This window comes from Pantherophis guttatus, chromosome 8, assembly GCF_059756535.1.
Source record: "Pantherophis guttatus breed Tessera chromosome 8, ASM5975653v1, whole genome shotgun sequence".
Classification (NCBI taxonomy): Eukaryota; Metazoa; Chordata; class Lepidosauria; order Squamata; family Colubridae; genus Pantherophis; species Pantherophis guttatus.
In genome coordinates, this window is record NC_142070.1 from 69,950,230 (window position 1) to 69,964,677 (window position 14,448).

The 14,448-nt window shown below is 40.7% G+C and overlaps 2 protein-coding genes across 5 annotated transcripts in view; one reads left to right on the plus strand and one right to left on the minus strand.

Annotated features, from left to right (window-relative positions):
* The window catches only part of PAICS (phosphoribosylaminoimidazole carboxylase and phosphoribosylaminoimidazolesuccinocarboxamide synthase), a 57,831-nt gene that overhangs the window by 13,892 nt on the left and 29,491 nt on the right, over positions 1–14,448 (minus strand). For 3 of the 4 annotated variants that reach the window (XM_060690852.2, XM_060690853.2, XM_060690854.2), the window contains exons 8-10: positions 12,000–12,359; positions 8,385–8,450; positions 6,601–6,791 (exon numbers count right to left, since the gene is read on the minus strand). In XM_060690852.2, the coding sequence (XP_060546835.2) occupies positions 6,601–6,791; positions 8,385–8,450; positions 12,000–12,359 (617 nt within the window). Of the gene's footprint in view, positions 1–48; positions 323–6,600; positions 6,792–8,384; positions 8,451–11,999; positions 12,360–14,448 lie in introns of those variants that run through there. The other variant, XM_087874919.1, reaches the window with a different exon arrangement.
* The window catches only part of PPAT (phosphoribosyl pyrophosphate amidotransferase), a 66,571-nt gene continuing 52,545 nt past the window's right edge, over positions 423–14,448 (plus strand). Inside the window, exon 1 of the mRNA XM_034411390.3 lies at positions 423–642. Within this exon, the coding sequence (XP_034267281.1) occupies positions 515–642 (128 nt within the window). The 5' untranslated portion in view covers positions 423–514. The remainder of the gene's footprint in view (positions 643–14,448) is intronic.

Consider the following 14,448-nt stretch of genomic DNA (forward strand, 5'->3'; position numbering starts at 1 on the left):
CGAGACCCGACCCCAAAGTGCAAAGAGTTTAAAACAACAACGACACACCAAATTTTAATACGCGGGTGAGAGCACATGAAAAGAATGAGGGAGGAGAAAAGTTCAGTTGCAAGTTAGAAGTTTCGTCCAAAGGTTGCAAAGAAAGCGGTCGGCAGAAGGGCGCGTGTTGCGTCCCTTTCTACCCCGCCTCCACCACCCCCGACTCGGGGAGCGCGACTCCCCCGCAGGCGGCGCTTCCTTCGCCCAAAAAACAACCGGGCCGCCCGCCCCCCCCTCCCCATGTGAGTGAGTGAGTGAGTGAGTGTGTATGTATGTAAATAAAGCGGGTGGGAATCAGGGGCGCTGGCGTTGCAACCGCCAAGCCCGCCTCCTCCTCCTCCTCCTCCTTTCCCACAAACTCAGGCGGCGGCGGCTCCTCAAGCGTACAAGCAACCGGGAGCAGCTCTGCGGGTAGCATCCGCGCGCGCGCGCACACACACACACACACCGCACACACGTGTTGGCCTCGCGAAGCATGGAATTCGAGGAGCTGGGCATCGGGGAAGAATGCGGCGTCTTCGGCTGCCTCGCCGCCGGCTCGTGGCCCACCGAGCTGGATGTGCCCCATGTGATCACGCTGGGGCTGGTGGGGTTGCAGCACAGGTAGGAATCCGGGGAGTGGGGTGGGGGTGGTGAGGACCCCCCCCCGGGGGGAAGGGCCGTCTTGGACGGGAAGGCCCTGAGCCCCTCCGGCCTTGCGAAGGGGGAGGAAAAGTGGGAGGAATGCGGTGGGATTTACGAGTGTGAAGCCGGCGTTGGTTCGGTGCGGTCTTGCTCCGATAACAACTAAGGCACGTGCTTAGGATGCATGTAAAATCCCCCCCCTCCCCTCCATATACATATTTGCACTCTGCGCATGCATAAGATCCTTGCTCCCAAGGAAATTTGTGCAGAATTGGCACCCTGAGGTCTTCCTGTTTGGCTGCTGATTCCCAAAAAAAAAAAAAAAAAAATTAAAAAAAATGAGCATGCCGTGTAGGTAAGATTAAAGGGCAACTCCGATTGTTACAAAACATCCTTAACCCTTCCTCAGACTTCCAGAGCTCATCCCGTTCAAAGTTTACAAAGTTTACTTCTTGGAGAGCCTCAAACTTGCTTGAAACTCTGTATCTCGGTGCCTGAATTGGGATGGCCCAGTAAGACCATAGTCCTCTTCCATTTGCTTGGCTATAGGTCTATATAGCAATCTTAAGAGTCCAGCTGTAGAGTATTGGACACAAATCAGTCTTGGTAAACTGGTTTACTCTTGCACTTAGCTATAGCAAAGTATAAAAACAAAATTTGGGTAAAGGCACTGCATGGGTTTGTTTGGCAACAGAGCCACCCCTTCCAGACTCTGCCCATAATCCTTTCCTGCTGCAATATGTTTGTTTTGCCTACTCTACCCAGAAACTTCCAACAAGATATAACCTCACCCTCACTTGCCCATCCTCTCAGTAGAAAGTTCCTTGTTTGCAAACACATCTTATTTACTTCGTATCTGTGCTTTATTTTATATTGGCTTTCTCTATCTAATCCAATGCCTTTTTCAAATTTCTTGACACTGCTGGCTGGGGATGTTGATAATTTTAATCCAACATAGGTAGAGAGCATCATCAGGCTGGTCTACATCTCTTTATCCTTGTTTCTCTTGCCTGCTAAAACTTCGACTGTATGCGTTTCTTCGTGGAGTGATAACGTTTCTAGATTCATCTTGCATCAATTTGCTCTCTGGTTACCTCTTCCTCCTCACTTAGAGGATTGGGGCTGCTGAGCCAAATAGAAACCACAATTCTCAACCCTTTTAACAGGAGGTGCTCTAAGGACGTGCTTTCTCTAAGTTGGTGCCCATCCAGTGGTTAGAATGCAGTACTGCAGGCTAACTTCTGCTGACTGCAGGCCGCCTGCAAATTTGGCAGTTTGAATCTCACCAGGTTGAAGGTTGACTCGGCCTTCCATCCTTCCGAGGTGGGTAAAATGAGGGCCCAGATTGTTGGGGGCCATATGCTGACTCTGTAAACTGCTTAGAGAGGGCTGCAAAGCACGGTGAAGAGATATATAAGTCTAAGTGCTATTGCTATTTCTTGGGAAGTAGCCATGCTAAGTTGGGTTCTTGAATAATGATGCAAAGGACTATGTGGCACACGTCTCTAGGATTTACTTATTGTTTAAGTGAGATCTTGTCTCTACCCCTCAATGACTGTGGTGCTCCTTGACAAAATATCCACCACATTGTGTCCAATGTCCATCAAGAGCTTACACCGGCCCAATGTCTGATTTTTTTTCAACATAGACCATCCTGTCCTTGAATGGCTGAATGGACTGGACATTAACTTTTGAACTACTATAAGTCTATATATTTGCCATACGCTAAATAAATATTTTAAAAACTCCCTCCCAGAGATACTTAAGACATAACAGTCACCTTCTTGGTAAAAAAATAATAATATTACATTGCAGTAACAAAACATTCACTCTTCAATCACACCCCTACATTTGCAACTCTAAAGAAATCATATCACTTTAGTGACAGACCTGATTTTCCATCTCAGGAAACTTTCTTCCTCTCATCCCCAATATTATTAACTTACTTTTAAAGTTCTGCTCCTGCTTTGATAGTAACAGTTTAAAGTATCAACTTGTCAGGTTATATACAGAGTAGCTATCCCTGCTCATAGTACATGTTACATAAATTGGTGGGTTAACATTAAAATTGTTCGTTTAGCTCTATGCAGACACAGACAGCAGAGCAACTGGTTTCCTGTTTTTAACTTTCCATTTTCAACTAACTATAAAGACTTACTACACACAGAGCTAAATTCATAGTAGGTAATATTTAGCTATAGTTGAGGAAAGTAAGGTAATTTTAACAATGATTCTGGCTTCTTTCTCATCACTCTTGAAACACCCTGATGAGTCAGTTTGAACATAGAACTATATAAATTCTGAACACTTTCGCCTCTTGTAACAATGCAGGTGGGAAAATACACCAGGATGTAATATATCAATAAAACTTGGTTGTTAATCTAGATTAAAGATATATGCCAAAAAAAAAAAAAAATCAGTCTATGAAATCCTGGCCCTTGCAGCTTCCCTGAAGTCACATAGCAACAGCAACAGCTGGCAAGAAGTTGGAAATCTCAACCAAATGAGGTCCTCACTAACAATCCATGATGATTCACTTAATGACGGCAACCGGGGACAGCTGGAACTACCATCACTAAGGGATATGTCACATGACATTGAACTTTATGATCACATCATTTAGCAATGGAAATGACAGTCCCAATTATCATTGTTAAGCAAAAACTACCTTTATAAAATTATATGGCAAAAAAAGCCAAGGCACAAATGAAGCCTATGTTTAGTATTTCTAAGTTTTGACAGTGTATTGACATGAATTATAGCATGTTATAAGAGAAGGATAACACTAAACTAGACAGACAGACAGAGATACAGATAAACACAGAACTATTTTAACTATATATATATTGTGCCTATTAGCAGAATTTGGGAGTATTTCATATGATTCATTTGGAGATAAAGCTTAGGGAATATTTTGCATAGATACATAAAATAATTCCTTCCGGTGTATGTATATGGAATTTTCTATCTGAAGCAGGGCTGGGCTTCAGATCCTTTAGTAACGGGTTCGCTGCCCCGTTGCTGGTGGGTGTGGCCTAGTCAGCCGCCTGCACCATGGCGGGGGAGCATTTTTTGCCCTCCCCAGGCTCTGGAGGCTTTTCTCAGGCCTCCAGGAGGGCAAAAACAGCCTCCCCTGGGATCCGGAGGCCGGAAACACGCCTGTTTCCGAACTTCCGGAAGCTCCGGTAGGCCCATTTTTTGCTTTCCCAGACCGTGCAGCCCCTGCACTTACCTGGAATGATGAATGGGCTGCGTGGAGACTCCTGGGAGGGGCGGGGTGGGCGTGGCCAGCCAGGGGTGGCATTTGGGGGTTCTTTGAACCCCGGTGATCCTTGACTAGAGGATTACCCAAACCCTGCCGAACCCCCAGCAGCCCACCCCTATCTGAAGCGTACTTTTCAGGTAATTTAAAATGGCTCTAACCTATGTGGTGCTTTAACCCTCAAAATCTCCCATCAATGTGAATGATGCTAAACAAATAAAATGTGTGTCCTATGTAAATTATGCCCTAAATATATTTAAAATCTATGTCATGAGACTAATTTCTTGAGAACTATACTTTTTTCCCTTTTTCTAACTTTTATAAGCTGAATTAACAATCATGAGATTTTTTTCACAGGAATCTTTCCTCTTCTAATGCACTTAGGTATTCTGGACTACTCTGAATAGTTATTCAAATTACTCTTGAATAGTTTTAAAACTGGAATTCTCAATAAAGTATAAGCAAGACCATATTATTATTAATCTTGTTCGGGCAATTAGTCTGCGTTAATCAATATATGAAAAAACGTCATGGAAGTCCTTGACCCAAACTGTTCTGTAACATTTGGAACAAGTTTTAGGTTTGTTAATCTTTTTCTAGAAGATACTTCATTTTGAGAAATACTGCATTTTGGCAAGAGTAGGATGGTCACAGATTGTGGGAGGTTCTGAATGTAATTCTACATTTTCCCAATCAGAATAGTTTAGCAGTTAGTCAGCATGGTTAAGATTTCTTTGGAACGGGACATAATTTTTTTACAAGAAAGAAAGGGAAAGTTTATACTTTTTTAATCATGGCCTTAGTGCTATGGCTTCAAATGTTTTACTTTCCTCACATTGTTGAAAAATAACAAAGTTACATCTTCTCATGTTTTTACAAAATGTATCTAGTCTGTTTGAAAAATCATTTTTTCCCTCTGTTCACTTAATGTTACTTAGAGATTTGTTCCCTGTGACTTTCAGAAAAAAATATCTGCAACATTATAGTTTATTATACCTCCACAAGAAAAAGAAATAGTAACATTAACATTTTAAAATACTGATTTAAAGTAATCCTATCTCTGACCTTTGTGAATGTCTTGAAATGGAAGATAATTTCCAAGCCTGATTTGCATTTGTTTAGCTTATTAAGTCTACTGTAGCCCTGAAAACTGTGACTAAGAAAAGTCCATTGTGTAAAGGATCTGTTGGGACAGTGGTGCGAGATTTTGGTAGGTCTAATTTTCTTTCTACTGGGATCGGCATTATTTCAAAATAAGTAGTTGGTTTCCCTTGGAATGGAAAATGAATAAGATTGTTTTGTTTCTTTATAATACCAAATAAAGGCTAAGGATACGGTACTTAGAATGTAAACTGTATCCATCTCTACTCTACTCTACTCTACCCTACCCTACCCTACCCTACCCTACCCTACCCTACCCTACCCTACTCTACCCTACCCTACCCTACGAGTCCCCAGCCCCCAGTTCATGGACCGGCACCGGTCCATGGCATGCCAGAAACTGGGCCACTCAAAGAAGCAAAGCCCCCATCTACAGAATGCAGGCAGCACACAAAAACATGTCCCCTCTGGTCCACGGAAAATCCTCTATATGGAACCGGTCCCTGGTGCCCAAAAGGTTGGGGGCCACTGATCTAATGAATTGAGGCTGCTTATGGTGATCAAAGTCTCTTGTTTGCTCAATGAAGGTCTGCTTATCAATTAACCAGAAGTAGCCTCTACAAGTCTAATACAATAAGGACTTCTTATCTGGAATAGGAAGTCAAATCTGGAATACCTGTCATTATTAAGTTAACCGCTTAGCAGTTCAATTTATGTAGCAGGAGAAGATTAAGCTTAAATGGAGTACACAGAAAATAATGTTAAACGAAAATAACCTCAGGTTTTAAAGCATATTCGATAAGCAACATCATGCTTCTTTTAACAAACTTAATGCACGTCCTTTCCTGTTTTGAGTGGGGTGTCAGTAATGGAGAACATCAGTGGTGGGCAGGGTGGATAAAAATCAATGATTTTTTTAAAAAAAATCAAAAACAATAATATTAACCAATAATACTAAAGCACAACATTGGGAGAGGGAGTCAGGAAATCCATTTTTAAAAAGCATTTAGAACAAATAAAATGTAGTTAAATAGCTTTGTAGTTAAAAAACAACTTTTAAAATGAAAACTTGCTGCAAAATTGAGAGGAGAGTACATTTTCAGATTTGAAAACAATAAAAATTTTCTCCAGTGAAAAATAGCTTACATAATTCAGTCCTATGGTTTTTTTTTTCCTAAAATAATGACTGGGCTATCATAGCATCTTCTTTTATTAGACCACATGTCTTGTGGTCCCTGATTCAGATAGACTCTGTGACTGAGTCTATTTAGCAGACTAAAACAGTTCTATTTCTCGGAGAATTAAATGAGCAATGAATATTTTTATACGTCATTTCTTTGTCTGATTATATTTCCACTTAACACATAAGCCACCTTGAGTCAGTGGGTCTTTATTTCCCTGTAAGTATAAGATTACATATTTATATCTTGGGGCACATTTTACTATCTGTTTCATAGCAGGTCTTTGAAGTTACTGAAAGTTGAACTTAACTCTATTCTATTGGTCATTTCAGCAATTCATTTATTTGCCCTCTTTGCCCAACACCCTTAATAAAGTAAAAATATTAAACAAACCTGTTGCAGAGGGGGAAGGGCAGTGTCCAGTGGTTTCCTTCTGACATCCTGCATCTCTTCCTGCTTGTAAAATCTCTCTAAAAATGTTGTTCGGTTTTTGATAACAGACTGCAAGCCCTCAGGTACACATATTTGTGATTGCACTGTTGTATTCTCTGACATGTTTTTCTTAAATTGAATAGGTAAGGGTTCTGTGGGAGAAAAGTAGTTTCAGAGATTATTTATTTAGCTTTGTCAATAAATTAATACACTGATTTATTCTAATGTCTATCTATATATCATCTATCACCTCCTGCTATCTATCTGTCTGTCGGTCTCCATCTCCTGCTATCTAGCTATGTATCTTCTATCTATCTATCTATCTATCTAATCTATCTATCTATCTATCTATCTATCTACCTACCTACCTACCTACCCACCCATCCATACAGACTGCACTGGTTTGCTTGGAGCATTCATCCAATCTTTGAATTTTTTGCCCTAAAGAAATTTTTTATATCTCTGCAAACAAAAAGCGATCTCTCTGAACAACAGAGAGCTGGAGCACATTCAAAATTTTGGGAACATATTGTAAATTGTCATGATGAAAGCACCAAGTCAGGAGAAGGCAAACTGCTAAAGTTTCTCCTTGCAACTTATGTGTATGTCTTTTAACTGAATAGGGAGGCTTCTTTCAAAGCACACTGGATTATAGGGTAATACTATTGGGTTCAGATATTTTTTAAAAAAATATAGACTGCTAAAGGCTGCATTGATTCCAGTGGGGTTTTTTTCATTACAATATCCATTAAAAAAGATACAAGGTGTCTGGCGGATACTAGTGGAATTCCCAAAGAGATATTGTACCCTGGAGTAGTCTTTTTTCCTTCCTTCCTTCCTTCCTTCCTTCCTTCTTTCTTTCTTTCCTTCTTTCTTTCTTTCTTTCTTTCTTTCTTTCTTTCTTTCTTTCTTCCCTTCCTCCCTCCCTCCCTCCCTCCCTCCCTCCTGGAGGAAAGGAAGACCTGCCTACTGGTACTAAGTCAGATCCCTGCTAGTGAACCAGGAATAATCCCTGAAAAAATGCTTGTTTATACTCATGAATCCATCCAAATATAATTGCATGAGTTCTGCCTCCATAATCTCTGTAGAGAAGTAGTGGACATTAGTGTTATTTTATGCAGTTTGGGCAAGTAAACACACAACAGTTTCTTCCAGGTAGTCCTTGAGCTAACAACAATTCATTTACCGATGGTGAAAGTTGTAACACCACTGAAAAAAAATGACTTAAACATGGTCCTCTTAAGGATTGCCACAACAGCATCCCCAGGGTCACAAGGTCAAAATTTGGACACTTGGCAACCAGTATGTAGTTAACAATGGTTATAGCGTCTAAAACTCGTGTGATTGTCATTTGTGACCTTCTCAGACAGCTTCCAAAGTCAATGATAGATGCCAATTTACTTAATGGCTGCAAGATTCATTTAACAAACACAGGAATTTACTTAACAACCATGACCAAAAATCAGGAACAACTCACTTAATGACCACCTTGCTCGGCAACAGAAATTCTGTTCTCAATTGTGGTCATAAATCAAGGATTACTTGTATTTGGAAACGCACATTGGGTTGCTTATCTCTTCACAATAGCTTTCATGGAACCTTCACACACAGAATGCAGAGGCTCTTTTCAGTTCCCATAAATTCAAAACAACAAATACAGTACAAATGAATGGATTGCCTCAGCAATTTGTTATTATCTTATATCTCTTGTACATCTACTCAGTGATACGGTGAAAAATCATTACCTTCTTCAGAGAATTTCCTCTTGACCCTCAGTGGTATTGGGTCTGTGATAACTTCTGTAAGCATCTCTTTAAAAAAGACAGTAAATAGTTATTGGCAATGTGCTATTAAAATTTGGGGTGCAAGATGGATAAATTTGTTCATAGGTTAATTTACCATATTTTTTGGAGTATAAGATGCACCTTAGTTTTTGGGGAGGAAAATAGGGGAGGAAAATTCTGCTTACCAGGTATTCATCTGGCTAGTCCCAGCACATTAGTTTGCTCGCTGGTTTTGAGGTTGGGGCTGGTTGGGGCGTCAGCTTCAGCACATTAGTTCACTCATCGGTTTTGAGGTTGAGGCTGTGCTTCTAAAGCACAGCTGATTGTCGAAGGGAGCAGCAATTAGAAAAGCAGGCAAAGCACGGAAGACGGTTTCGCTCACGTTGGGGCTGAAAAAGAGCTTCTAAAGCATAGCTGATTGTCGGAGGAAGCAGCAATTAGAAAAGCAGGCAAAGCACGGAAGACTGCTTTGCTCGCGTTGGGGCTGAAAAAGAGCTTCAAAAGCACAGCTGATTGTCGGAGGGAGCTCCAGTGACTAAAGCAGGCAAAGCGCAGAAGAGGTAAGAAAAGGCAGCAGCTGTTCCGGGTAGTCAGTTTGGGCACCGCACATCGCATTTCAGCCTCCAAACCCATCACATTCGGGTGACGATCGGCAGTGATGTGCTTTAGCGATCCCTAGCATTTGGAAGCTGAAAACGCAAGCCATCGTTGGTGGCAATATCTGCAGCCAGGAAAAGGATCCGCGGAGGCCAAAGGGTGGGGGCTGGTGGGTGGGCGGGGTTACATTCGGAGTATAAGACGCACCCAAATTTTCAGCCTCTTTTAGGAGGGAAAAAAGTATGTCATACTCCAAAAAATATGGTAACTGACTTAATTTACACTTCTGGAACTAAAATAAGCAGAAACACAGCTACATTTTGTTTGTTTGTTTTACATTTCTCTAAATTTCTTCAGTAATAATTGCTGGTCATCAATATAGATACAGAGCTGCATGCAGAGTTTTAGATACCATTGGTTAAATCTTTTCTTCTTTCAATGAAAGTTTATGTAATATACCCTGGATACACAGGTGGTATTCAGCCGGTTCGTACCAGTTCAGGTGAACCGGTAGTGGAGATCGCAGGTCGGCCCACTCACCCACCCACCCCGGCTCTATGCTGTCCTATTTAGGGACATTTTTGAGGCTGGGTGCATTCGCGGAATGCACATGCGCGAATGATGCGCACGCACAGCGAACCGGTGCTAAGAATATTGGAAACCTACCACTGCCTGGATACCTTTCCAAATGATCCTTCTAATAAAATACCACCACCACCACCCCAATATTCATTCATCAATGTGTGGTAAACACTATTTCAGTGGTGAATGAATGCTCTCATCTTTTAACCTCTCAGTCTGTGATTGGGTTTCCATGAGTTTCTCTAAGCAGCTTCTCCGAGCAATTGAAAATTAGAATTATATGCTCAAGAGGCATATATGGAATTTCATTTGGCATGGAAAAAAAAAACCTCAATGTCCTTACAATGTGTAGGGAACTTGGGAAGGGCATGTTGCATCCCTCAAAAAGATGGCCGCGTGCAATCCGTGGCAATTCTAGACAGTGCTCATGAAAAAGTGGCATGGATCAGATCCTGCCAAACGAATCTTATTTCATTCTTGGACAAAGTGTCACAATTAGTGGATTAGTGAAATGCAGTGGACACAATATATACTTAGATTTCAGCAGAGCATTTGACAAAGTAGACACAACTTCTTGGTAAGCTAAAAAAGAAGGTGGGATACACAGCATCACCATCAGATGGATTTGTAACTGGCTGACAAACTACACTCAAAGTGTAGTCCTTAATGGAATTACATCTGCATGGAGGGAAGTAAGGTTTTGTTTTAGACCCAGTACTCTTCAACATCTTCATAAACAATTTAGATGAGGGAATTGAAGGGGAATTCAAATCAAATTTGCAAACTGGCAGGAATAGCCAATATTCCAGAAGATAGGCTCAAGATCCAGATAGGCCCTATCTAACAAAATGAAATTCAGTGTAGAAAAAAGTAAAGTTTTATATTAGGCAAGAAAAGTCAAATGTACAGGTATAGATTAGGTGAAACCTGGCTCAAAAGCAGTAACTGAGAGAGGGATTTTGGAGTCCTGGTGGACAGTCACTTAAATATGAGCTAGCAGTGTGTGGCAGCAATTAATAAAGCCAATGCAATTCTAGGTTGCATTAACAAAGTGATAGAATCAAGATCATGTGAAATATTAGTATCACTTTATAAAGCCTTAATAAGACTACACTTAGAATACTGCATCCAGTTTTGGTCACTATATTATAAAAAAAGATATAGATACTCTGGGAATAGTGCAGAAAAGAGCAAAAAAGACGATTGGGGGCTGGAGGCTAAAACACATGAAGAACGGTTGCAGGAATTAGGTTTGTCTAGTGAAAAGACAGACTAGGTAACCTGACTGCAGTGGTCCAATATTTGAAGAGCTGCCACAAAGAAGAGGGGATCAACCTATTCTCTAAAGCACCTGAGGGCAGACAAGAAGCAATGGGTGGAAACTAATCAAGGAGAGAAGCAACCTAGAACTAAGGTAAAATTTCCAACAGTAAGAACAATTAACCAGTGGAATGGCTTGTCTTCCAAAGTTATGGGCACTCCATCACTGGAGGCTTTTAGGAAGAGACTGGATAGCCACTTGTCTGAAATGGTACCCTGTTTCCCCGAAAATAAGACATTCCCTGATAATAAGCCCAATCGGGCTTTTGAGCGCATGTGCTAAAATAAGCCCTCCCCGAAAATATTTAAAGACGGCAAGAGGAGCCCCATCTTGCTCCATGCGCCCCAAAATAATAAAACCTCCCCGAAAATAAGGCCAAGCGCTTATTCCGGGGGTTCAGAAAAATATAAGTCAGGGTCTTATTTTCAGGGAAACCCGATATACTATAGGGTCTCCTGCTTGTACAGGGCATTGAACTAGAAGATCTCCAAGATACCTTCCAACTCTGTTATTATCTGATCAATAGAAGATAATCTCAAGGGTTTAACCAGCTGCCTTCCATAGATGGGGCCTCTTTTACATAAGAATAGATGTTATGTGTCTTAACTGCCTGGCAACAAGAACAAAAAGTAATCTGCAAGCCAAGACTTTATGTAGGCTTATTTATAACATCAAATCCAAACTTAATTTTCAACTGCAATCAAGTTAATTGTAGTTAGGAGTTTATCAGCCATGTTGATCTGTAGGTCTCTGTTAGGACAAGGGTGGGGTCTAATGGGGAGTCATGCTCAGCAGAGAGGAGGTAGAGAGCAGGAGGAAATATAATCTTGTGACCTACTCCTGATTACTAACACATAAATAAGTTGCTTGTTCCATGTGCAACACCCTTCCTCTTGATTTTCTTTTGGGCTACGGATTATTAACTCTGAATTCCAAGGCTTAGATGAAACTTGTTACCATCCTGATATAACCATAGCTTTGATAAGGCATTTCCTCTAATATTTAAACTATTCTTGCTTCTGTGATATTATTCGTATTTAATATCAAATTGGTTCTGTCCCTGCATGTAAACATACCTGAGGGCTGGTTCCTCAAAATGCAGTCAATTTCATCGTAAAATCTCATCTTCCTGCTTGGGCTACCAAGCTGATTGTTTTCTTTCTGCACCGCTCGATACTCGTATTTTAAGTTCTTGTATTTTGTACGACACTGTTTCCAGTCTCTGTCTATTCCAACTTTCATTAGCCTTCTGGCAATCTCCTCAAATATTTCTTTATTTCTCGTTGCTCCTTCAAGCATTTGTTGTATTTCCTCATCTGACCATATATTTATTAGAGCTCTGACTTCATTGTCACACCAATGCTTTCCTGCTCCTGTGTCATTGACTGTAATAACTCTAAAGTGATTTTGGGCTTCATCCAAGGTCATCTGATTGTCTGAAGATTCAAAATTAAAAGAACTGAAAGTGTGTCACAAAATAAAAGCAGATTATTGCATCCCTCCCCAAAGCTATTAGATAAAAAGATTCAGTGGGTATTTAATTAGGAAAAGATCTGAACAAAAAAAAAAATGGAACATTATATAAAGAAATTAGGGCTGTGTGCCACTTCAGATACAGTCTCCAAAATTTGCATATGGTTCTGTATGTAGCTCTTAGTTGTAACTTCTTAAAACTACTACAGGGTTTAATAACTTACATTAGACTAGATACATTTTCATTTAGTAATATTTTGGTGATAGATTTGGAAACATTTCAAGTCATGTTAATGCATCACACTGTCCTGACTGTAGGCCAGCATACTTCATATGCCTCCTACTTGGTAGTTTATGAGAAAGCATCTAAATTGGAGATTGTGCTTTGCATAGGATAGCATTGTATTTGTGGCTTGCATGGTCTTCTGAAAACTGATTAAAATTTGGCTTTTTTGAAAAGCCTTGGGAGACTCATTAAAGGTGGATTTTTTTTGTCAACAGATCATTTGATGTTCATGGATAATTTTTATTGTGCTGTTAGGTTCTTTGCATTGATACAGTATTATTGAAGTTCGTTTTGTAGATCCTTCAGTAGGACCAGTTTCCGAATTGTATAAATACAGTAAATAAAATGTGCCGAAAGTGACTGCTGGAGAAAGTGCTATAGGTGGCACTGATATACCATATTTTTCGGAATATAAGATGCTCCGGACTATAAGACGCACCTACCTTTTTTGGTGAGGAAAACAAGAAAAAGAAATCTGCCTCTGCCTCCCAGCAATTTTGCCTTGTTACAGCAAACAGCAAATAGCCTGCTTTACTTTCATTTTCATTTTCAGCATAGTTTGATTAATACAAGAAAAAAAAAATCTGCTCCCAGCAATTTACCTCCTTGCAGCAAGCAGCAGAGGCCTGCACAGCATTAGGCAATCCCTGCAGCCTGAAACAGCTGAGAGGCGGGAGGCCGATCCAAGGGACAATCAACTTGTGCTGATTACGTTGTGCTGAAGCTAAAATGGGCTGTTTCTTCTTGCTGCTTGCTGCAAGGAAGTAAATTGCTGGGAGACAGAGGCCAAAGGGTGGGGGCCAGTGGGTGGGCAGGGCTACACTCGGTGTATAAGACGCACCTAAATTTTCACCCCCTTTTAGGGGGGAAAAAGGTGCGTCTTATACTCCGAAAAATATCATAACTAAGGTTATTAACCCAATCTACTACACTCTCTTACTAAAAAGCCTCAACTAACCAAACCTAAGGCAGGTGGAAAAAGTCAATATCTCTGGTCTCATCTGATATTCATGTAAGAAAAATTGCAATTTTATAGCTATTATAAATTTTATAAATAAAATAAAATAAATTTGGAAGGTAAGAGGAGTGAATCCTTGTTCATCAAAGGCTTGTTGAAAGAGGTTTGATGGCTCTGTGGAAAGCCTGAAGGTAAAAGTTTCCCAAAACGGGGACTGCTACAGAGAAATATGGCTACTTTGTCTGCGTGCTTCTGATATCTGGAAATCCCTAACCCTTTCCCTGTTGAAACCCTACATTTGCAGCAAATAGAGAATGACAATAGTGGCCAATTCATGACCTCTTCATTTTGTACCAATGATGTCCCAAGGGTGTTTTTTCACGAGGTACTAGACTTTCTGGTTTTTCTTTGAAGACGTTTCATTTTTCATCCAAGATGTTGTGACCCAGGCCCAAGTAAGTAGTAGGAAAATCAGTCAGTGAAAAAACAAACTTCATTCGAACAGCTGAGAATTACTTCATTCCCAGCGTCGTTCAACTAAATTAAAGCAAATTCCTCCCAACACAAATTCCTCAGTCCTATCTCAAACCTTGGTCCAATTAGGCAAACTGCCAAAGGCCTTTCTTGGCAAACGTTCAGAAGTCACAGATACAAAAATAAATACAAGACGAAGAAGAAGACGAAGCTACCAACGTTGTTTTCCGGCAAAGCCCAAACGCCGTTGCTGGTCTGTTTTAAGCCTTATGGGAAGGGCCAATCATCTCTTGCCCCTACTCCCGAGTTGTCCTCTTTGCTTGAGCTGCTCTTG